Genomic DNA, 23,237 nt, shown 5'->3' with positions numbered 1-23,237 from the left:
TTTGAACCCTCCCGTCCCCTGCACACTGTGTTGTCTAAACCAACTACTATAACATTAAGGTAATAATGTCCATGAATAAATAATGAAATTCAAACAAAACCAATTTTGTAATAACACGTGTATATATTTTGTTTTGGATTAGATTGTGCATTGGATGCAAAGACAAAACTAATCACAATGGTGTTACAGAGAAAGAAAATAAATTGAGGAAATGTTGCCAGTAGTCTGCTTTCAATTGGCGATGCGTTTCGAGGATGGACTCCTTCTTCTTAGGCCTAAACAGACTATAAACAAATATACATATTACCAAAAACAGTTTGACCAAGAGTATTATACAGTGATTCCTAAAAGGTTGAATCTCTAAATAACAAAGTAACTGTTTCTAAGGTTACAATCAACACAATGTTAATATATGTACATCCACATCAATTTGTTTCATAAAGTTTATAAGGACCATAATGGTTCAAAAAGACCAGTCAAATCAATAATTCCCAAAGTAAAGCCCCTAGAGAGGAGCATGCCACTTAAGTGGCGAAAGATCCACTATGACTCCCTGTCCGCCTTCCCAAATATCCAGTGTGGAGAAAAATAGAAATAGTAAGTCCGAATTACCTGATGAAGTAGAATGATGTGAGCGCAATTTCTAATGCCGCAAAGAAAATAAGGGGTAGTGTGTATCTTGAATGCAGGAGGCTGCTTCAAAGAATGAATGATGGTGACCAATTGATCAGTATTTAATGGAGATAGCTCAATCTGGAAAGGAATATTTGAAATAGATAGGACCCTGGTATCAAGAATCGTGTAAAACAGAGTAAAAAGGTAGCAAAAAAATGCCAATTAGTGTCAAAAGTTGGTTAACGTAATCGTGTATGTACAGATAACTAAATCATCCCAAACACGGGGGAAAAGATCTCTAGGCAGGTGCAAGGTCTTTATAAAAATGGATCTTTCAACCAGATCCATATGACTTACGCTGTTCTCGTGTGGTATACGAGTCCAGTTAGATGAGGAGGTATTAGGTAGTCACCAATGGTTGTGGGTCGATCGTCCGCGTGGCGCGTAGTGTCTAGAGCGAGAATTCAGATAACCAGGATCTACAATAACATAGTGGATGAAAATGTAGATAAAGTATAGTCATAGATACGGAAAGATGAAAAGATGAAAACAGGGTAGATAAAGGTGATGAAGAAAAAATAAATGTAAACGTACCTAAATAGTACAAAAAAAGAGATCTAGCGTGTCATGCAGTCATCTGCAAATCAAGCCAGGGAAACCATGGTTATTTGCGTGCCGTAATTTCTGCAGTCAACGTGCACAATCACAGGTTGATATTTCAACTTCCAAACTAAAACAATAACAGAGATGGGGTAAAAAAGAGGCAATAGGAATAGAGCTAGGTGGGAGCCCCTAGCATCCTGATCGTTCTATACTGACTACGATAGATGTTACCTGTAGGATCGAGAAAGCCGTATAACAGTAAACGCGGAAGCATCGGCCACCGTTACCATGACGACGTGAATCGCCATTTTAAAAGAGGGCAACCACGTGAGCTGTGCGATCCAATGAGAAAGCAAGGACTACAAAAACTAAAAGGACAGACCGGGTCTATCCAGTGGTAACATGGCGGCCATGATACTGTATAGAAAAAGTAAACAAACGGATGTGCATCCTGATAGAAAGCACTCTGTAGGACAATAATTCTATAAGCTGCGGAGTAATCCTAGAGGGTTATAAATTCAAAAACAATAGAAATAAGTAGAAATCAACAAAACTTGGAAAAAAAAATCAAAAAAGTGTGTATATATATAAGTTGGGAAATACTGAAGGTAACGAGTGGATGAAAAAGTGATTTGAACTAAACAAATGCGACAGATGTGAAATTAGAGAGAACCACTACAGATAGTCTAAAAGAAGTCGTAAGGATGGTCTATATTAGGGTCTGGCGGTCACTGGTGTCACAGGGTCCAACGTCGCACAAGCTAATGGCAAAGAGCTAGCTAGCTGGCAAACGCCTTTCCCAGTATATGGACTGGTGTATATTCCAATAAATAAACTTTATTTTACAATGTATCTGTGGAACATGATTTAAGTAGGTACAAGGATTGTTGAATACAAACAAAGATATTAAACGGAGGTATTTTTATCCATATATTTGATTCAAATGGATGAATACATAATTTGTAAAGTATAGTCTTGTCAGCAATGCAGAGAGGTAAACAATTCACAATATTGATAAAAGTGCATGAAGAGGGATGCTAAAAAAAACTCCATGGTTCAGTACTGTAGAGTACCCAGAATAAAATCACATAAAAGGTTTAAAGTCAATAAGATGTTACAGATCCGCAGTCAAATTCAAAACCTTTTTCAAAAGATAGATATCTTATTTGAAACAATTGAGTGAATGTTCTTCGCTAAGACCTTTTGGATATACAGTGTCCAAGTAGTTGATCCAGAACGGTTCTCTCCTCAGGAGCATTGAGTGATAGTCAGCCCCTCTTTGTTTTGTTTTTTTTTTTTTTTTACAACCTCAAGAATCTGGAATCTAATTTGAGCAATTGTATGGTGTTCAGAATTAAAATGTCTTGCCACTGGTGATCATTGGCTATTACATCGTATTTTGGATTTATGTTCTGACCAACGTTCCTTGGCTGGTCTAGTAGTTTGGCCTACGTAGAGTTTACCACACGGGCACTTGATAGTATAGATAACCCCTGATGTTAAACAGGTGGAATAATCGTGTATTTTAATTTTCTTGCCTGTTTGGGGATGGGAAAGCATATTTCCCCTGGTGGTGATGCAGTGTGTACAGTTAAGGCATGGGTAAGTACCTTTCTTCTGGGTAGTCAAGAATTGCTGGTTTTCTTTAAGTGGTCTTTCTGCTTTAATTAGTTTATCCCTCAGGTTTTTACCTCTTTTAAAACACATCATTGGTGCTTTAGGAAACAAACTCAAAAGTGATGCATCGTTATGTAATATTGTCCAATGTTTCTTGATGCTTTTACTGATTTTTAAACTCTGGTGAGAGAATTTGGATATGAATAGTAAAGGGATATCTTTATCCCGAGGCTTAGGTTTCAATAAGTCTGATCTTGACATGCTAAGTGATCTATTCTTTGCCTCATTTAATACTGTCTGGGTAACCTTTTGTTTAAATTTTTCAATGAGTGTAGAACACTCAGTGTCAAGTCCTTCCGGTTCTGAAATGATGCTTTTGAGTCTCAGGATCTGGCGGTATGGGAGCCTTTGTAACATGGCCTTATAGAAAATATATAGAAAATGTAATATTGTTCACCATGCAGGATTCATTTCCCTTAGCTCCCTCAATAATTTGTCAGTCAAACACTTTCGATTGTACAGGGATTTTGCTCTACCTTCTGCATGATCACTTTGACCTATCTTGTTGGCTCTCCTAGGGCCTTCTGGTATCTGTAGTCGTATTCGACATGGGATCGACCAGGGTTTCTCGAGTCGGCACCCACGTGGTGCTGGTTCCCTCTGCAGCTGGTATTTCCTTAACACTTGTACAGTTCTTTGAACTCTTCTTCATATGCCACTTTGTGACTTTCATTCAACACAGCCCGGTTCTTATCAGTTCTCCCTTTGACTCATGGGTTGTGATGAACCACTGTGCTTTCCTTGGATCTGGAGTCAAGGTCGGTACCACGGTAGCAGAAGATTCTCTTGCTCCCGCTTATGAGCATAGACACGCTCTGTGTACCGTTTACATCTGTTGCAAAACACTTAAGCTATTGTCCGCGGCCTTACAATTCCCTCTGCGGACGTTTCGCAAGTCTGAGTCGAAAAGGGCAACGTTGCGTCTCCTTGTCAGCTTCTCGATATTTGCTGCCTTTCTCCTCCTTTTGAACTGCCGGGTCGGAATAGCTGTCTCGGTGTGCTCTCTGCCTCTCATCATGTGCTCTTGTGCTCCACCTTTTATCCCTGTGGGGAAGGGAAAAGGCCGTCGGGTGTGAGTGATTTGGGTCAATTGCCTGACTTTGCTTGACCCTTCTATTGGGACGTTTCGGGTAAACGGCTCTGCTGTTAGTCTGCTGTCTTCCTTGTTGTGCGAAGGTGTTACTATCCGAAAAGTGGGGGTGGGGGCAGTGTTTTGGAATATCCTACATGGTGGGATGGGGACAAGGTGTTGAAAGAAGGTGATACCGCGTCTCACTCGTCGGTGTCCCACTCCCCAAGTATCCCTCATCCAAGTGATCCTCCATCACTAGTCCACCCTCCTCCCCCCCGGAACTGTATCCAATAGTGATGGCTGTGTCCTGGCCACCTAGATGACCGATCCCGGGCACTAGCCAGGGAGACACCTTCAGGTTTCTCACACTGCCTGTGAGAAACCAGAGGGTGTCTCAGTGCCCAGACCCTGGGGATCCCTTAGTCAGGTGGCCAGGGCACGGCCATCGCCATCGGATCCAGACCCTGGGCATGGAGAAGTGCGGGAGGATCACCTTGGTGAGGGGTCCTTGGGGTGGGAGAGAGGCACCCGATGTCGAGATGCAGTGTTCCCCTTTCCCAATACCCCGATCCAATCCTATTTTATGGGATATTCCAACTTCCTGGATGCCCACCACCTTTCCTACACACACTGAGGTGAGGAAGAGGCAGTCTAAGGTTGAAAGGATTACCACCCATGCAATACAGTGGGCATGTCCCTCTATCTACATAAGGCAGGGCCAGGCACTTAACTTTAATCACGCCTAATACCTGTTAGCTCTCCCCACATGGTTAAAAGGTGGAAAACTGACACACTTTGAGCAAGGTAGTACACATGAAGGAGCAGTTCCTCCAGGGCAATGGCGAACCAGGCAAAGGAGACCAACAAACCGAGGGGTTGAACCGAAGGGGCACGAAGCCATAGACCTGAGGCCCCCAGACGAGAGAGAGTTATTTTCGAAAGGCTGTGAGGATTGTGCACGACAGCCCAGCTGGAAAGGAGAATGAGTCCCAGGTGAACGTCTGCATGGCGGAGGCACAGAAGCAGCAGTGGTAACAACCGTGAATCAATAAATTAAGGGCACGAAATAGTGCCTTAACACGACCGGTGAGTTGAGGGAAGCAAAGAAAGCCTGTTCTTCTGTGTTTAGTTGAAATGCTTGCGACGGTATCCGAGGGATGAAGTTACGAGAGCGCCAATAAGCTGCGAGAGAAAGTGAATCCATTGTTAAGAACTGTGAATATGAAATACAAAGTAGCAGTAGTCCGGCGAAGTGAGATTGCCCAATCGAAAGTCTCTGAAATGTTTTAAAGCTGCAGAGGCAGCGGGAAGCGAGAGAAAAAAAAGCAACCACAAAGCCGCTTGAAAGAAAACTTTGAAAGACTTAACGACTTGATCTAGGAGCAATTTATATGCAAGCAAATCATACGTAGCAAGTACTTTTTCCAAGATGCATTGGAACTGAAGGAAAATATGTAAAGTGGAAGTAAAGAGAGAAGGGGGGGGTCAAAATGGTCATGTGGTGGTGAGAGGAAAAATCCTCCCAGTTTCAAGTCTTCAACAGCAAAATCAAAATACAAATGGAGGTTTGAGCCCGAGGGCGGGGAGCCTATAATGTGAAATGTGAAGAAGGCTTGGGGAAGGGGACCCCCACCAAGGAATAAAGGTTTGAGCCGGATTGACTGGAACCTATAGTGAACTGTGACCAAATACTATACTTAGAAACTTTTTGTTGTAACTGTGTAGAAGCTTGAAGGGTGAGCTGGACGTGGGTGAGGGAAACTTGTGAACTTGTGACTCAGACGTTAACGGACAAAAAGGCTCTGGAGGGCTTCTGGAGCCAGCCACCTAACTATGTTCGCAAGCCAAAGTGTGTTCATCCATCAAGTGTTCCATCTAACCCTGTGCTATACAACGAGATGAGAATTAATACTGATTTATATTGCTATTCTGACATTTAGTTTCACCACTGTTTTCTTTTTTCCTTTTTTAGATGTGTATTCCTATGTCACATTAGTTTGTATTAGAGTGAGGGCAGGCATTAGGTTTGTTAGTATAGGCCTTTATTGTTTGACTAAGACTGAATGGACTGTTTCTTTATTATTTGATGGTCGAGATTACTTCTGTCTTAGTTACGGGGCCAGACGGGAGTTTTAGGTAAAGTAATCCAGGAACAAAAACCCAATCCAAAAAAGGAGCGTACACCAAGCAAGAAGTAAAGCAAATTTATTGGACCCAAAAAGCTGGGAAGCACGGTTCAATAGCCCTGTGGAACTGAACTGAATGAAATGAGCTGTCCGCACCGCCCACTGCTGCTAACCATTTTATACCCAAATTACATAATTATCATACAATATTTTAGTTACATTTTCAGGAACAGTCAGAGAAGCTGATTGGTGGAACTATGTCATTCCCCTATAAGAATCTATATGTTAAGTGACCCTGATTGGGTGGACCATTTCTTGGACAAAAATCACATTAACACACCCCTCGTGACATCACAAACATTCCCACACCACCCCTCAATTAGCCGATTGTGCTGATCAGTCAAAAGCACTTGTTTGCTATTGGTTGGCAATGCCCAGTATACAAAATGGCTTGTGATGGCAAGGGGCGAGACATTCACAGTGAGCCTGCCCAATGGACATCAGCGAGGACACTGTACAATGTTGCACCCTCGGGACACTGAAAATCTGTCCGCTAATTGGCTCCCTGACGTGCACTCATAACCCCTACCCCAATGCCCTGGCCCCCGAGCTCCCCTCTACGGGCTTGCTGCCAAGTGTAGTCTGAAATAACTATACTGCACTGTCTGGTTTTTAATTAACTGTATTTGATTCCTATTTCTTCTTGTGTACCCAGGTGCCTAGCTCATTGGCCTCGAAACTATCTCTTAGAGTGACTTTGCTTTGGCTGCACTCTCCTGGGAAACTTCAGCCGGCAATATTTTTACACACTGTTTCTGCTGATTGTTCAAGAAATACATAATGCTTGTCACACAAAGGCCTGCAGCTCCTGTATTATGAGCTGTCTGTGTGAAATGCTTTTCTTAACATGGGCATACAAGAAAATGGCTTCTCTAATCTTCACATATTCCTATAAAAAAAAGCCATCCCTACCACTTTACCCCCTAAAACCACTTGCTCCTCATCAGATTCCTGTGCTATACAGTTACCCCTTACTACACCCGAAGAACTCACCCTTCATTGTGTTCCACCATGGGACTTCTCGCGCTGCACCTGTGTCCCCATATGCAAGCAGTGCCGCATTCAATGATGTTCCCACCCCAATGTCATCCACCGCGTTACTCTCGACGTCGCCACCATTACTTGCACACCTGGAACATACGCACCGCTTGGCAGCACTGAACCTGGACCTTTACAACAGTCCCTTCATGATTTCTGAAATGCCTAAATAAGGTTAAAGTCTCATGAAAGGCAGGCATCTTAGTATTAAAATAATGTTGCACCATTAAACGGTTGCCAGACTACTCATGAAATGCTATCAGGGTTTTTGTACCATGTTGCCATGGCCCACTGCCAAATGGATGACGATGCACAAAAAGTCTTCTCTAGGGTTTCCTCTAATTTTACATGTGACAAAAATCATTACCAGTTGTAAATGCAGTGTACCTACCTGTGATAGTAACATGTCTTAGACTGGGCGTTGTGGCAAGGATGACTATGGGGGTGGGTGCCACCACCAGCTCTGTGATGTAAGGCTTGCAGAAGGTAGATTGAGGATCTCCCGGACTTTCAAGTCCATCTGCAGACTTGAGAAAATTCCTGATCCTTTGGATGCAAGGGGACCTCAGGAGAGGACACGAGAGCTCTTTGCCTGGTTGGGAACTACGTAAAGATGGACACCTGGTGTGGAAATTAGGGTCTCAGATGTTCAACGAAGGCAGTCCATCTCATAAAGGCAGTGTGGAGGATGATCCTGCGAGAACGGTAGAGTCCTGGGGTTGGAAAGCCATACACACATTCCCTAGAACCACTCTCCAGAAAGCCCCAGGAACACACATTAAATCATAACTGATATAACCCACCCTCCACAGAGAGCAATTGCTAGGTCATCCCCTTGCCCGTTGATCCTTTCTCCAGCTGTTCTGTACTATTTTCCTTATACCCTGAATGGGGTATTTGTGACTTTAAGGGAACTGGAAGTAGTAGGGTGCTACCTCTGTCCACAGCTGCTATGCCCAAGAAGTAATGCGAGGAAAAATGGCAGCTACCAAGGGCTAGAACAAAAGTTGTGATGATGGCTGCACCCACATTTGGAGGCAGCATGCGTGGGTTCCAGAATACTTGCGACTGGTGAAATTTAGAATTAGTTTTTTCCCAAGGCAATGTCAAGCAGTGGCTCCCATAGCAGCCTCCTGTGACCTTGAAACTGGAGGCCAGTTGCTTGTGGGTGCTAGCAGGAGGGATGGAAGGTCAGGAGCTGTAGAATCGGCTTGCAGAATAGCAATATAAATGTGACCAGCAAGATGGCAGAGTGGACTTACCAAGGTTCGTCTGACACACAGCCATGAAGACTAACCAAGAACATGAAGAGGTTTGATTAGAGAGTGATCGCACTCAGCAGAAAACGCAACTGAGTGCGGTTTACCTATTGCTGGCCCCAAAGGCAGGCCCGTTGATGTTTAAAAAGATCCAGCATTGTACACTGGTGAGGGAGACAGTGAAAGAAGTTAGTATGAAAAGAAGTTAGCGATTCTAAGTGGCAAGGAGGAAGTAGCAGAGAGCGAGGCGGAAAGCAACAATGAATCTAGCGGAGGTGGTGGAGGGAGAGGAGTTCGAGAGAACCAGGAGGAGGTTGGAAATATCTGTCGAGTAGAGAAATATTAAGATCAGAGGTCAGAGGAGGTTGTTAAAGAGTTGTTGGAGGACTGGGCAAGAACAGAGTGGAGCAGGTTTGAGAATTATTGAAGCTATAAGGTGATGAGAAGGGAAAAGGACGGCACAAGACGGGGGCTCTGAGCCAAGATGGGAGGTGAAGAGGGTCTGATTGTTGTGGGGCATTGAGGATGAAGCAGGTGGGGGGGGGGGGAAGAGCCAATGGGGTCAAGAAAAGGAAGCAGTAGCATTATAGGTAAAGAGATACAGAGATGCCAAAAACTCCTTCTCCTGGGGATCTCCAGTGACACTGACCTTTCCCGTTATGATAAATTGTTCTGGTCGACTGCAGTGGCAGTTCTCAGGCGGAACATTGCGCAACTGTGGGGATCGAAACGTACGCCAAGCTTTGAACAGTGGGTCACGGATGTGGACATATGCGCTATAATGGAACATAGTGTACGCGGCGAGGGGTTGCCTGCAAAAAGCGGACAAAATATGGTGAAGATTGGAAGAATTGGAAGAGGCTAGCTAAAGGACAAGGATGGCTCCACAGCCTCTGTGACTGAGAGTTGCCCCGGGAGAGTGGGGGGGTAATGCCTCTGCCGAGAATAGCATATGCCACGAGGTCATCTGATGTCAAGTTGACGGTCTGTCGGACCATGATCCCGGAAGTTGAGTTTTTGAATTTTCTGGTTTCTTGATTCTCTCTCTCCACATCCTATCACATGCACCTGGAAATGTAGATTTTGCATATGTTCCTCTCCCCTCCAGTCCACCCCTTCCCTTCCGCTGTTGCCCCAAACTTTCCCCCTCCTTTCCCACGTCCCTTCCCGTTATTGCAGAGAGATAAGTGTAATGTCTTATGTTTAAAATCAATAAAATCTTTGATAAAAAAAGGAAGCACTGTCCAAGCCTAGCATATCCGACTGGTAGGATGCCCATCGCAATATATTTAAAAAAGGAAGAAAACATGCTAGTTTCACTAGAAGCATTTGTGGATAATATGTTTAACTCTGTATGGTTATGGACAAATATTAAATGTGAATCAGATTTCCTTGATTTTAAATGCAAGCAGGTATTGCAGTATAATTCATGTTTTTTAACGCACATGAAATGAGTATGAAGTATGATTGGGGTGAAGGAGTTCTTGTAAGTCTTTTTTAATGTGTATATTATATTTTGTTTCTATAGTTGTGTATTCAATAGTGTGAGAGGTTTAATGTGAACCATTAGAGACCCTTTGATAATAAAATAAAAAAAGAAATCCACATGTCTAGTAAATTACGTGAAGGTTGTTTAATGTAACGGATGGTTGTCACACGAGAGTATTTTGCAATTAGATGAAATAGAATATTATTGGCTTTCTTTTATAACCCTTGGATGATAACTGAATCTAACAAGGGTGTTCATCTGTCCATACAAGAATGAGTATATTCTGTATGAGCCCTGACTCTGGGAGTTGACACATTGTTAGTATTTGGGATATCCCATATTTTTTTGTATGCATAGGAGGCCCTTCACTCCATTGCTGGTGGAGACTGTGGCAAAGTCTGTTATCCGCGACTGAGAAGTTGAACGTTGCCATACCCAGGCAGATCAAGCATTCTCTTGTTCAATCTTGAACCCTCGCCCTATGATTCAGTGTCCCTACGACAATGACCGGATGAGACCGATTCCAGAGGAGAATGCCCCCTGCCAAAGGCAATGGAAGAGCGACCACTCAGCCAAGCCAGGAAAGAAGTGGGATGCGTGTCAGCGAGTGACTCTTACTTGACCACCAGTTGGCAGAGCCAAAGGAAATAGATGGCCATACCGACAGACTACAGTCCATAAGCAAGCTGCAATTGTATCCTACACCCTTGAACTCAGTCTATCCTAAACCATTCGCACATTTTTGCTGCGAAATAAACTTCTGTCAACTATACTTTGTGGGTATCGAGTTGTTTGCTTACCTGTCTACCATGACACTACCACAGAATCCAGCCTTAAAGGTCCAGATGGGCTTGGCACCCCTACAAGAACCTGGCCTAAAGTGTGGGGTGGCAGGAGGAGCACTAGGGCGCCACCCTCCACTCTTGTTTGACATTTGTCAGGGATTTGTATGGAGAAGTCACACCACTACTGTGCATCTCCCTGGAAGATGTTGACAATGCCAGCAGCATACAGAATCCAGGATTGTCGTACTGACTGCTGGCAAGATTTAAAATGCCTCCCATTAACCTTGAACCAAGTTCAAAATGGCCGGAGGATAGCTCATGGGAAACGCGCTCGCCTTGGAAGCAAGACATCGCGGAGCAACACGGATTCAATCCCTGGGTCTGAATTTAGAAACCTCTGGGTATTAAGCGCATTATGAATAAGCCATTAGAATTGATTTTAGGTATAATTACAGTAACAAACGCTCCAGCTCTTGAAAGACCATCATCCAGTAAGCATATTTAAAACACACTAATATTCAAACCCAGGATTTCAGATGTAATGATAAATGTGTGCCCACTGATTTACTTGCAGAATATCGGAATATTCACCACGCACATTTTTCAGTGCAGACTCACCAATAAATTCACCTACAATTTTATAAAAGATTTTGTTTTAAATCCTGATAGTGAGTTTAAGAAGGGGGATAATTTTTCTTTAGGGGTGGGGCAGGGTTGCAGATAAATGGGAGTTGCTGATGGTGGAGGGGCCTGGGGTCTAGCTCCAACTTCTGCTGTTGCTCTGCATTTAAAAAAAAAAAAATGAAACATTTGAGGATGCAAAAAATTAGAGGTAAAAACTCATTAAGCCAACAAATCTAAATAATGCTTCACCAGCTCATTGTGAGGAAAATGCCATGGTTCTATATCTGTTATTTATTTTGACATTTGTATAGCACACCTAACCCGGATGCCTCTGGGGATCTCAATAATTCAGGGAATTACTGTTCAATTCCACACGTACTCTCTATTTCTAGGCTCCGAGAGCACTCAGTGGCCCATCGCCTGCAGCAATGTTTTCAGTGTCCTTTGATAGTGTCAACACTGAATAATACTGATTGCTAATGAGGCAATTGGAGGTTCTGAGTTCTGGCATGGGCTGTGCTCCCTTTTCCTGTAGTGCAAACAGATTGTGACCCTTTCATTATTTTCAGTCGGCCTCGACTGTGAACACGTGTGGAGTGCCAGAGATATCTGCCATGCTCCCACTCCTATTGAACATGTACCTAGGCCTGCTTGCCACTCAGTGAATTCTGTTAGCTCCCTTTCACTGTTGTGCTAGTGACATGTAGATTCCTTAGCAATTAAAGCCATTGCATACACAAATGTAATGTGTAAACTGAACCCAACTAAAGAGTTATATAATGCACTCCAACAGAGTATCCATGGACTCCTGTAAAAGTGGTTCCAATTCTTAGCTGCTGGTGGCCTCATGACAGTGTAGGTAATCCACGTGTTGGAAGCGCTTCCACCACGCTGATTACCACTTCTGAGCTTTCCTTTATTGAGCGACTTCTTGGCATCTCCATTAATTGATGCTTTGGTCACTCGCCTCCTCAGGATCCTTTGGTTTATCGCCTGATGTTTGTGCGTTCTCACCTAAATATGCACACCTCTTCCTGCCTGGATGGCAGAGGCACCTCAAGTCTCAATGGTCCCATAAGCTGTTTTGCTTTTGCCTGCATTTCAGGTATTGGTATTATATAACCTGTATTTGTCTGGGATGTTATCTTGCTAATTATTCAGATGCTCTTTTGCATTAAATTAAGATTTACAATCCTGATGAGGCATGCAATACTGACAAATGCACTCAAATCTTGCCCTCCCCATGAACTGTTTTCTCGACTCTCCGTGTGTCTTTCTACAATTGCAACACAATGGCACTTCAAAGCCTAGTGTTCAACTCTTGGAAAACAGACACTATCTCTACCTCCCTTCTTCTAATGCTTCAACCTGGTTGGCCTCTCCCTTATTCCTTTTGTTGAATTTCCTCCCAACATATGCCAAGGCACTCAACCATGGGTCCTCTGACGATGCCTCTGGGCTGTAGGCGCCTTACAAATACTAAAATAAATAGAAATCTCATTGTCAACATATTCATTACTTCCACTGTGGGGCGGATCTACCTCTTGAATATCCTTAACATCCAGTCGTACCATTTGCTATCCCTCCAACAGAACCTTGACTTATTTTCTTGGCCTCTGCAGGCTAGACTAGATGGGGGACCCATCCTTACCTGCTGCACCCTTTATACCCTCCCTCGGTCCTGTTCTGAAACCCTTGTTCGTGTTTTGCGAGGGTCTTACCAGCAGCCACCACCATTCCCTCTTCGATTCCTTATTCTATTATTGAAATCCATTAATGGAATGATGCACACACCGCTGTCTAGCCAACTATATCTCTAGTCCCCCCCCCACCTTGTACTCTGATCAAAATCCTCAATTCCATAGTTCTACAGTGTGCACCCTCTCACTCATTTAGCTTCCTTGCCTCCCACCACTAGATCTACCTCCTCCCTGATATCAAGAGGGTAGCTACAGTTCAGACATTCAAGACTGCTCTTAAAAGAAAGCACCTCCTCGCTTTGGCAGAGCTCCGAAGATATATACTCACATGGCCTTGCCCCTTAATCTGCAACCTGTCCCTCCTGCACATATTTGTAAAGATGTGCATGTGCTGTATTATCATTATAGTGCTCTACTGTGCTGTTCCATGCTCCCAACTCCCCCACCTTGCAGCAATACCTGGTCTGTGTGTCCACTTATCATTGTGTTATGATTGTTAAAACACCCAGTGATGAGCTGCTCCAATTACTACTGCTGACCTGATATAGTGTTGCAGATTGAAGGACTATTTGCCTGTCTCTCAAATGAATGCAAATACAATATACAAATTCTGAAATAAATTTAAAATAAAGTAAAAATTGCATGACTCTTTTGCACTATAAAGGTGAGGGTGTGAATGTAAGAGATCTGTTATAGCTTCATTAGTTAATCTCCAATGTATCTAATCCCACACTTGCCTTCTTGCTGAATAGCCCCATGAATTGTTCTGTTTGTATATATTCTGCTTGGAAGTCCCTTAAAATTAATTGCATGCAAATGAACAAGGCATATGGGTATGTGTTCAAGGGCAGAATATCATTGCTACTAGAGCTGTATCTTATAACGTTGCTACTGTTTGTCAAGTTTTATTTCTTTGTTACTGGTTCTCTCTAAATCACTGTTGGAAAATGCCTTTTGCTTTGCATCTCTTGTCACATCATTGCATCCGTTTCTATTTTCTTTCATTTTCAATCCCAGTCCTTTGTTCTTGACTCTATTTCTTGTTTGATTTCATTACAAATACTACTTATTCCCACCTTTTTCCCCTTCTGTAAAAACCTTTCCCCACCCTCTTCTGCTCCCAATATGGTCTACTGCCTCGTAATCTTTCTTTTTTCTATTGACTACATTACCTTCATTTCTTACACTTTTTTAGAATCCTTCCCTCTTTTTTTGTACACTTTTTTCCACTGACTCCTTCTGTTTACTTGCCCATATGTTCATCTCTCCTCCTCGGCCACCCCTTTCTTCCCTCTTTCACAATCCTGTACCCACCTCCTGCATTCATCTCCGCCCCCGTCTCAGTGCACATTTCTGTTTCTTCGCTTTCATTTTTTCTTTCCTCAATGTCCATGGTTCTTTACTTTTGCTTTCCTCCAAATTTCACCTTTCTACCCCCCCCTTCAGTCTCATCACCACTATTCAGTGGACTGCATTATTCTCTCCTTCTGTTGTGCTTTGTTTATTTCTTCTTGCTATTCTCCTTCCCAACCTGCATCGATGTTCACTCACTCTCTTCCTTCCTCTCATCATCTTTGTACGCCTCTTCCTCACCAGACTGGCAGGGGAAGGAAGTTGACGAGAACATCCTTGATGCCTTGCTCCTCAACACGACCCGCATAGGCCATGGATATGCCATCTTAAAGCACCCAGTGGCCTGGGAAATGTCACTCAAGAAGGATATCCCATTAGAAATCTGTCCCATTTCTAACCAGGTAAGTCCTCCTGCGATGAAGTGAGTACAAAATGCGAGAAATGGAGCAATAAAGGGAACGAGAGGTCCCGCAGTGTAAAATGGCCTGTGGAACAGAGACAACCTGACCTAGTAGCAAGTCACTAGGAGTTGGGTACATACACGAAACACACCAAATAAGTAATACATCTTTGCTTGTGGCCTGGCTTACCTCTTTCAGTGCATTGCTGTCACTAAAATACTCTGTCAGATTCCATCAACTCCAAAATATTATTTGTGGACCACCATCAGGTCTGGGATTCAAGCTGCCATAGTTCAGTGGTAGGCTAGGTGTGGCCATCACCCCAGACAGCACTTCTTGACTTAGGCATTGCCCTTTCTACTCATGGTTAGGATCCATACTAACTGTGGCATCAGGTGGCTGATCGGAGAGCACTGTGGACACCTTATGTGGTACGAGATAGTGGTCTCTGCTGTAAGATAGAATTGAGCATTCAAGTGTTCTAGGCATTAGGGCTACAGGAAATCGTGAAACCCTTTGGTTGACTGGTTATCTTCCTCCTTTGCGTCCAGACACACTACTGAGGCAAAACGTATGTCCGCAGCAACACCCATGTAATATTATGTAATAAGCCCCCACTAAAGGCTAGTGACCTCCAAAGGCAGTGTGCCCTATACAGGAACTGAAGGGCAGGAGTTAGAATTTGGCAGGCAGAGCCTGACATGCAAATGGTTCACCCTTGGCCCGACAGGCCTTCCATTGGAACCAGCTTGTCCAAATACTCCCAATTTCCCTATAGACAAGTCCACATCTGATGACCTAATTAGAATTACTACATGAACCTGGGATTTGTTAGAAGGGGAGATAGGTGAGGGGGGGCAGATAAGATGCCAAAACCAAGTAATTGCTTTGGAAACCAGGATATAATTATTTAAGCTTTCTAAACGGATACTATGAAAAACATATTTTTCAAGTCAATAGGATTCTGTACATAGTGATCTGAATCTTAAATTGTTTGGTGTCTAGTGGCTTGTAATTGAAAAAGTACCTTCTGTATAGTGAACAGGTGCTTACTATTAAAACATGGTGTTCATTAATGTATAATAAACACAATCTTAACATAAGTCACAGCTGTGAGTAAACATAACAATGAATATTCACAGTGCATCGTTTACATTTTTTTTTAATGTTTGTATTAATTTTATTTCAACCAAACTTGCAGTTCATATTACAATACTTCGAATTTTATACCACATAATCCTTGTTGACTGCTTTCCCCTTACCCTCCCTTCCCTCGAGTCTACATCTCTTCATGATCTACTTCTGCAGTTTGCAAAGGAGTATCCTTCCCCTTGTTCTCCTCCGGGTCCTGGTCGCTTGACCAATCTTGCGTGGACCCAAATAGTGTGGCTACTAGGTGTCTCCAGCTTGTCGGGGTTTCTACTCCTTTGTCCCCCCCCTCCCCCACACCCCTGTGTTACTAGCATCCTGCCATACTACAGTTTCCGCTTCCGCCCATTTTTTGAGGTCTTTCCACCATATTTCAATCCTCGGTCTATGACGCTTCTTCAAACCCATGGTGATCCTGCGCTTCACTAGTATGTACGCCAAATCCTTTAATTTGCTTACGTGTTTACGTTTACGTGGTCTTGGGGAAAGCCCCAAGCAGACATGCCCACGCTATCCCTACAGTTATTTTAATCCCCTTTTCCTCCAATCTGTGAGCTATTTCTCCCCAAAATTCGTCTCTATTTCCAGGCACGCCCAGAACATGTCATCCCAGCGTTTTCTTCGCCACATTTGGGGCATGTTTGTCTTTCTGCTTTGCTGAATTTGGCTATCCTTTGGGGTGTCGTATAAGCCCTGTGGGTTATGTACAGCTACATTTGCAGTAACCTTGCGTTCCTTGTGGTACCCTTGGGCCCGCTCCCACATTCCGTCACTCATTGGGGCTCCCACCTTCTTCCCAGTCGTAGTTGGACCACTTCCTTTCCCACTTTAGACATCACCAGCTCATACATTCTGGATATCTCGTGCCCTCCCTCTGCTATATCATATATAATTTCTATGGTAGTATCCAGTTGTTCTTCCAATACTGCTTCTGACCATTTTCCTTTAATTCGCTGGACCACCCTGTGATATTTAATATACTGCCCTGTGTGTAGCCCCGTTTTCTCCACCAGCGTCCCAAATTCCTTTACCTCTCCTCCTTGCCAGATATCACCTATTGTCTCTTTCCCCACTGGTTCCCAGTGTTTCCTGATTATCTTCATTAACTGCTCCTCTTTCCCTGCCAGTGCTACCTTTGGAACCTGCGAGGAACATGGGGTCGGATTTTCCATTATCTGACCGGCCATGCGCCATATTTTCTACCCCAATATCATCATCTTTGGGCGCTCTTTTATGTCTGGTTTGGACAGCTATATGATTTCCTTTAAAAAGTACGGGGCACATTCCTGTCTGAACAATCTAGATTCTGAGTTTGGGTCTACATATTGTAGCTGGCTCGCTAAGTAATACATTTCAAAATTTGGCAAGTTTATACTCCCCTTGTCATATGCATTTTGCAAAGGGCGACCCTGCTCCTTGTCCCATGCCAGAGAAACCCCCTGCACATGCTGTGCACCTTGTCAAAGAATCATCTTGGTATCAGGTATGGTATATTCCCAAAATAATGCAATAGTCTGGGTAGGACCACCATTTTCAGCATTGTCCCTCTTCCCATCATTGCCAGAGCAAGCTTTACCCAAAACGTCATGCTATTTTCAATGCCTTTCACTGCCTTCTGTTATGCTGGTGCTCTGCCTCTACCGTATGGTAGATGTCTAGTCCCAGGTACCTGAATGTATTCACCTCCCATGGTATTTGCAAGACTGGCAATTTCTCCTGCGGAATACCGACGTATCTACCCAAAGGGAATATGCATGATTTTCTGGGGTTCACCGCTATGCCTGACAGCGCCGCAAATTACTTCCAGAACATAATGGAGGTTTTCTTCTGGATATGGTAAATACAACAGCATGTCGTCAGCGTACAAGGAAATCAAGTGTGGCTCTCCCTTTATGTTTAAACCTATCATGTCATACTGTTGCCTTAGATATATCGCCAGAGGCTCCAATGCTAATATATACAGCATGGGAGACCACGGGCATCCTTGTCTAGTGCCCCTGCTAAGTTGCCATCTTTCCAATATTGTCGCTCCCGTTTTAACTCTGGCTAACTGTGCGCTGTACAGCAATTTAACCCATTTAAGGTAACCAGGCCCTATCCCATATGTGGACAGGGCTGTTACTTGCCATGGCCATTTCACTGAGTCAAATGCTTTTATTGCATCTAGTGATACAATAGCAATTTCCGAAGTTTCCCTTTTTGCGTGTTCTATGACTGTGTAGTCGCCTAAGGTTATGTTTCTATGTGGGACGTACCCAGTCTGGTCAGGGTGTATATCTATGATCCGTTTGATCCTGTTTGCCAGTACCGCAGTGATCATTTTACTGTCCTGATTGAGCATTGACAATGGTCTAAATGATCCGCAATCTTTGCCCAGCTTATTGGATTTAAGGAGTGGTATGATTATCGTCTCTCTCAAGGACTCCGGCAATCTGCCTATTTCGTATGCCTCATTCAACATGGCCAAAAGCGGGGGGAGCACCTCCTTTCTGTACAGTTTATAAAATTCACTGGGGCGACCATCGGCCCCCGGGGCCTTGCAAGTGGGTAGCTGCGCCACCACCTCCTCTAGTTCTTCTAGGGTTATCGGGGTGTCTAGGTCCGCTTGCTCCTCCGCACTAATTCTTGGCATACCTATGTCTTCCAGTATTTCTCTTATGTCCCTATGGTCACTTCCCCCGACATCCCCTTACAATCGTTGATAATACTTTAGGAATTCTCTATTCACGCCCTCTTGAGTATCCACTACCTGTCCGTTCTCCTTCTCTATTGCCCTGATTATTGATCTTGGGGTCTCACTTTTGTACAACCATGCTAACACCCTACCTGGATTATCTCCTACCGCATGTTGTCTTTCTATGTATCTCTTGTAATTTAGGTTACACAGTCTCTCCCAGTGTCCCGCACATTCCTGTTGCAGCCTGCCCATGGTTTCAGTGTCCTCTTTAGTATTACTTCCGCTTCTCATCACTTTCTCCAGCTCCCTTTCTGCCTCCTGCAGTGCTATTAATATCCCTCCTTGCAATCCTTTAGTGTGCCAACACTACCGGTGTTGATCTCAAAATAACTATCTCTGCTCTCAAATCCTCCCTGAACATTGCATCTTTTAACGCTTCAGCTCTGAGGCGCCACGTCAATATCCTTGCTCTGTGGGGGGTGGTTGTATTGCCATGTGAGGGCCAGAGGTGAGTGGTCCGATAAGACCCTCGCCTTGTATTCTATCTGTACTATTGCTGCCATCAGTTCCTGCGTAACAAACATGTAATCTAGCCTAGTATGCAGGTTTTGTGGGGCCGAATAATGTGAGTACTGTCTGTCTTGCAGATGGCGCATTCTCCAGACGTCCTCCAACCCAAAGTCCTTTAGCAATGACTGCAGTACCCTGGCAGATGGGGCAGGTTTGTATATTTTGTTATCCGATCTATCTGAGAGGTCAGCTACGGCCGCGTGAGGGACTCTGCGTTGGAGCCTGGCGCCTGCGGCCAGGGAGGGCACCGCTTGCCATCTGCTGCCCTGGAGCTTGCTTCGCCGAGTCTGAGCCACTGAGGCCGGCTCTGCTGCGGCTCGAGCCGCGGGGGCCTACTGATGCCGGCGGGCTGCTGCGCCTTGGGCCGGGGTGGCTCCCTGGCTCATCAACAGAGGTTCGCTGCTGCTGCCTGCCGTTTCGGCCCTGCCCTGGTCTCATCAGATTGCCAGTCTTCCGGGGGGTCTGGGCCGACGCGGGACTGGGAGCGGGCCACTGGAGCCTCCCATCGCGTCCTCCGTTCTGGGCCTCTGGCGCGCCCTGGCCTGGGCTGCGGCCCGGGGGGACAGCCACACCGGCTGCTGCTGGTGCAACGCTGTGAAGAGGATCGTTCCCCGCGAGCTGGATTAAACGTGCTCGCGGGGCAGGTGAGGAGCTGGGGGGCCCGCATTTGTTTTCTCTCCCCTGCCCACCCGGCCCCCCCTCTGGGCTTCACTGCTGCTGCGGGCCCTGACTGACCGCGGCCCCAACACTCCCCACAATAAGCTGCTCAGTGCTGGGAACAGGCAGCATGCGTTCTCTTCTGCCGCCTAATATTGTTGTTTTGGCCCCTTGGCAGAACCGGGCCCACTGGAGAAGCCCCTTTGCAGGCAAACTTGTGCCCAGTCAAACCGGCGTGCTGCTGCGTTGCTGGGACCCCAGGGCCCATTTCCCCCCCCCCCCCTGGACTGAGTGGTTGGACCCCTCAAAATTGACACTTGCTCCACTCGCCATCCTAAACAGCATCACCATATCAGACTGGGTTACCACACAGTCACCCTGCTTGTCTCCAGCTGTGGATATACCATGGGCGGCAACCACCCACTGAGCCTTCGCTGTACCCACTGCCACCCCCGCTGTCTCCTGGTGCCCCCGTTTCCCGCCACAGCATTTACTCTCCGGACACCTCCAAGCTGATGCACACCATTGACCATCCTTATTGCCTCACGCACCACTGTCACTAACATTACCGCACCATGTCCTGCGTTAGACATGTCTAATCCGTCAAGAGGAACTGGCAAAGGGGGTGCAATGGATAAGTTTACTAAATATGTTCCAAGGGCTGAGACTGTAGACACGAAAACCTGCTCCGGAGGAACCCGAGGCCGAACTATGCCCAGGTACACTGGTCCCAGACGTCACCACATTGATAGAAAGAGGCGAAATTCTTGGCCATGGATTCCAAGAGAAATTGGACGACATCAATGCTAATTTAGCTTCACTCAAATCTCGAGTCGACCAGGCTGGGACGGGAATCACTGAAGCGGAAAATAGGATAGGCACAAATGAAGACGCAATACACATACTTCAGGAAATGGTTGCCACCCTATCTCGTGACATGAAGGGCATGAAAGCGAAATGCGATGATTTGGAGTCCCGCTCCCGTAGGAACAACCTTCGCGTTTCCGGGATCCCGGAGAACGCCCTTAAGGGGTGCATGGAGGAATCAGTAGAGAATCTACTCGAATTGCTGAGCAACCCCGCCTTGTCACCATACTTCACTGCTGAGCGTGCCCATCGGGCCCTATATCACCACTTCCCAAACCAGGCGACTTCCCCAGGCCTATCATCGCTCGGATTCTCAATTACAGAGACAGGGATCTCATGCTTCGCCCATCACGTGAGAAGGGGGACTTGCGCCTTGATGCCTACACCATCAGCATCTTCCCCGACTTCTCTGTGGGGGTGCAGCAGGAAAGGCGTCAGTTCCTTGGCGTCAAAAAACTGGTTGGAGCGCAACATCCCCTACGCAGTACTGTTCCCGGCACGACTAAAGATCACAAACGAAGTTTTTCACGGTCCCAGACGAGGCGGTGAAGTATGAGTCACAGATACCTTCCCATAACCCCGGAGGCGCCCGTGCAGACAATGGCTGAGCACTATCTGGCGTTACTCCCTGGTGTCCATATCTGATTGATAATGTTTGGTCCCTGTGTGCTGATGGCAATATTGGTCATTTATCTATTCATACATGGTTCTCTGATACACATAACTAGGCACCTAGTTGGCTCCCTCCTCACTGACTTTACGTACTCATTATCCTAGTTACTAGAGCCGACTATGTGCCCTGTCTCACCCTTCGGCCAACCTCTGGCCGGTCCTGCCTCCTTGTATCAGGCACCGAGTGATTGATGCAGGTACCGCAGATGCTTGCACAACCTTAGTGTGCACTGTCTCCTCCTTCTCAAATGCCAACCTCACGGCAACAGCGCACCCCACTGCAGTTGAAATGGTTATCTTTATTTGGTTTCGGGTGGTTTTCGGTCCTGTAATGGGATGAACCCACGTTTGGTTTTCAGCACTACCCCCCTGATGAAGGGAGGTGAGGGTTTATTGGGGTCAGGAGGGAAAGGGACACTGCCTGTTGGGGAAAGGTGGGGGAGGTGGGAGGGGGGAGTTGGTTGGGGGAGTTTTGTTAATAACGGCAGAGGTAGACCGGCACACCGCACTATACCGAGGCGCCCTCGGATACATAGCACAGTCTTCAGACACAGGCCGCAACGACACAACTGGGATGTGCACTAAACTCTTGAAATGCCCACTACTATAATGTCTTGGAATGTCCAGGGCCTGAGCAATCACACTAAGGCCCATAAAATTATGGCCTACGCTCAAAGACCCGGTGGTAACATACTACTTTTACAAGAAACCCACTCAGAGGGCCCTCTGGCAACGAACATGGCATCATCTCGGGGCCCTAATAGATACTTTACCTCCTATTCCTCACGGGCCGGGGGGGTGCTGACTATCATCCATAAATCCATCAAATTGGTACTGCATAAGAGTTGCATTGACCCCAACGGCAGATATGTAGTACTACATTGCACAATCGTTAATAGAGAATATCTCCTCGTGAACACTTATGGGCCCAATGTAGACACTCCTGATTTTGTGGATGGGGTGGTGTCCATACTCCTGGGGTACGTGGGAATTCCAATCATCTGGTGGGGGGACATGAACTTCATTTTAAATACAAACCTGGATAGTACTGGGAAGGCGCCCAGGCCACTATCCGGCGCAGCGGGCAGGCTACTGACACATTACTCAACACTCAACATCCATGATGCCTGGAGACTGCTACACCCATTATCTCGCGAATACACTCGCTATTCCTTCGTGCATGATAGTTCCTCCAGGATCAACCGATTTTTGGTATCAGGTGAGGTGATGGGGCAGGATCAGGGGGGCGCGAATACTGACTTGGACCCTTTCAGATCATGCCCCGATCACCCGATCAGTGGAATTGGAAATGCCCGTGCCAACAGTTAACACATGGCGATTTAAATTGGCTGCGCTGCGGGACATCGTGTTCAAGGCCGATATCCTGGCTGACATTGAATCCTTCTTTGAGCTTAACACTCCCCAAGCCACTACTATTGGGGTACAATGGGACACCTTCAAGGCCTTCATTAGGGGCAAGTCCATATCCAAAGAGGCAGGGGTATTGAAGACAGTTAGAGCAGCCCTCAGCCGCTCTGAGGCAAAACTGCAGGAACTTGAGCAGGAGTGTTCAACCTCTTCTAACCCATCCACACTAGCCCTAATCAGTGATGAACTCCAGGCTTTCAATACTCGCGCTACCAGAGAGGTTTTATACTTTAGCTGCCCACTTGCTGCGCGGAGGTATGGGGAGGGCGACAGGCCCGGTAGAACACTAGCTGCCCTGGCAAGGGGGGGGAATGGGGGCAGGCCCAGATCACTTGCATCAAAGACAGACAGGGCTCCACCCGATGGGAGGACCAGCAGATACTTGACGCTTTCACCGAGTTCTACACGAACCTCT

The 23,237-nt window shown here is 45.7% G+C and overlaps 1 protein-coding gene across 2 annotated transcripts in view; it reads left to right on the top strand.

The window, feature by feature from the left end:
- ADA2 (adenosine deaminase 2) overlaps nt 1–23,237 on the top strand; it is a 470,094-nt gene that overhangs the window by 384,392 nt on the left and 62,465 nt on the right. For both annotated transcript variants that reach the window (XM_069628655.1, XM_069628654.1), the window contains exon 9: nt 14,645–14,802. In XM_069628655.1, coding sequence (XP_069484756.1) covers nt 14,645–14,802 — 158 coding nt within the window. The remainder of the gene's footprint in view (nt 1–14,644; nt 14,803–23,237) is intronic.

Source organism: Ambystoma mexicanum, chromosome 12, assembly GCF_040938575.1.
Source record: "Ambystoma mexicanum isolate Mex_15411 chromosome 12, UKY_AmexF1_1, whole genome shotgun sequence".
In the NCBI taxonomy this organism is placed as follows: domain Eukaryota; kingdom Metazoa; phylum Chordata; class Amphibia; order Caudata; family Ambystomatidae; genus Ambystoma; species Ambystoma mexicanum.
The sequence above is the reverse complement of the archived record's forward strand: the minus strand, read 5'-3'. Positions and strand labels throughout refer to the sequence as shown.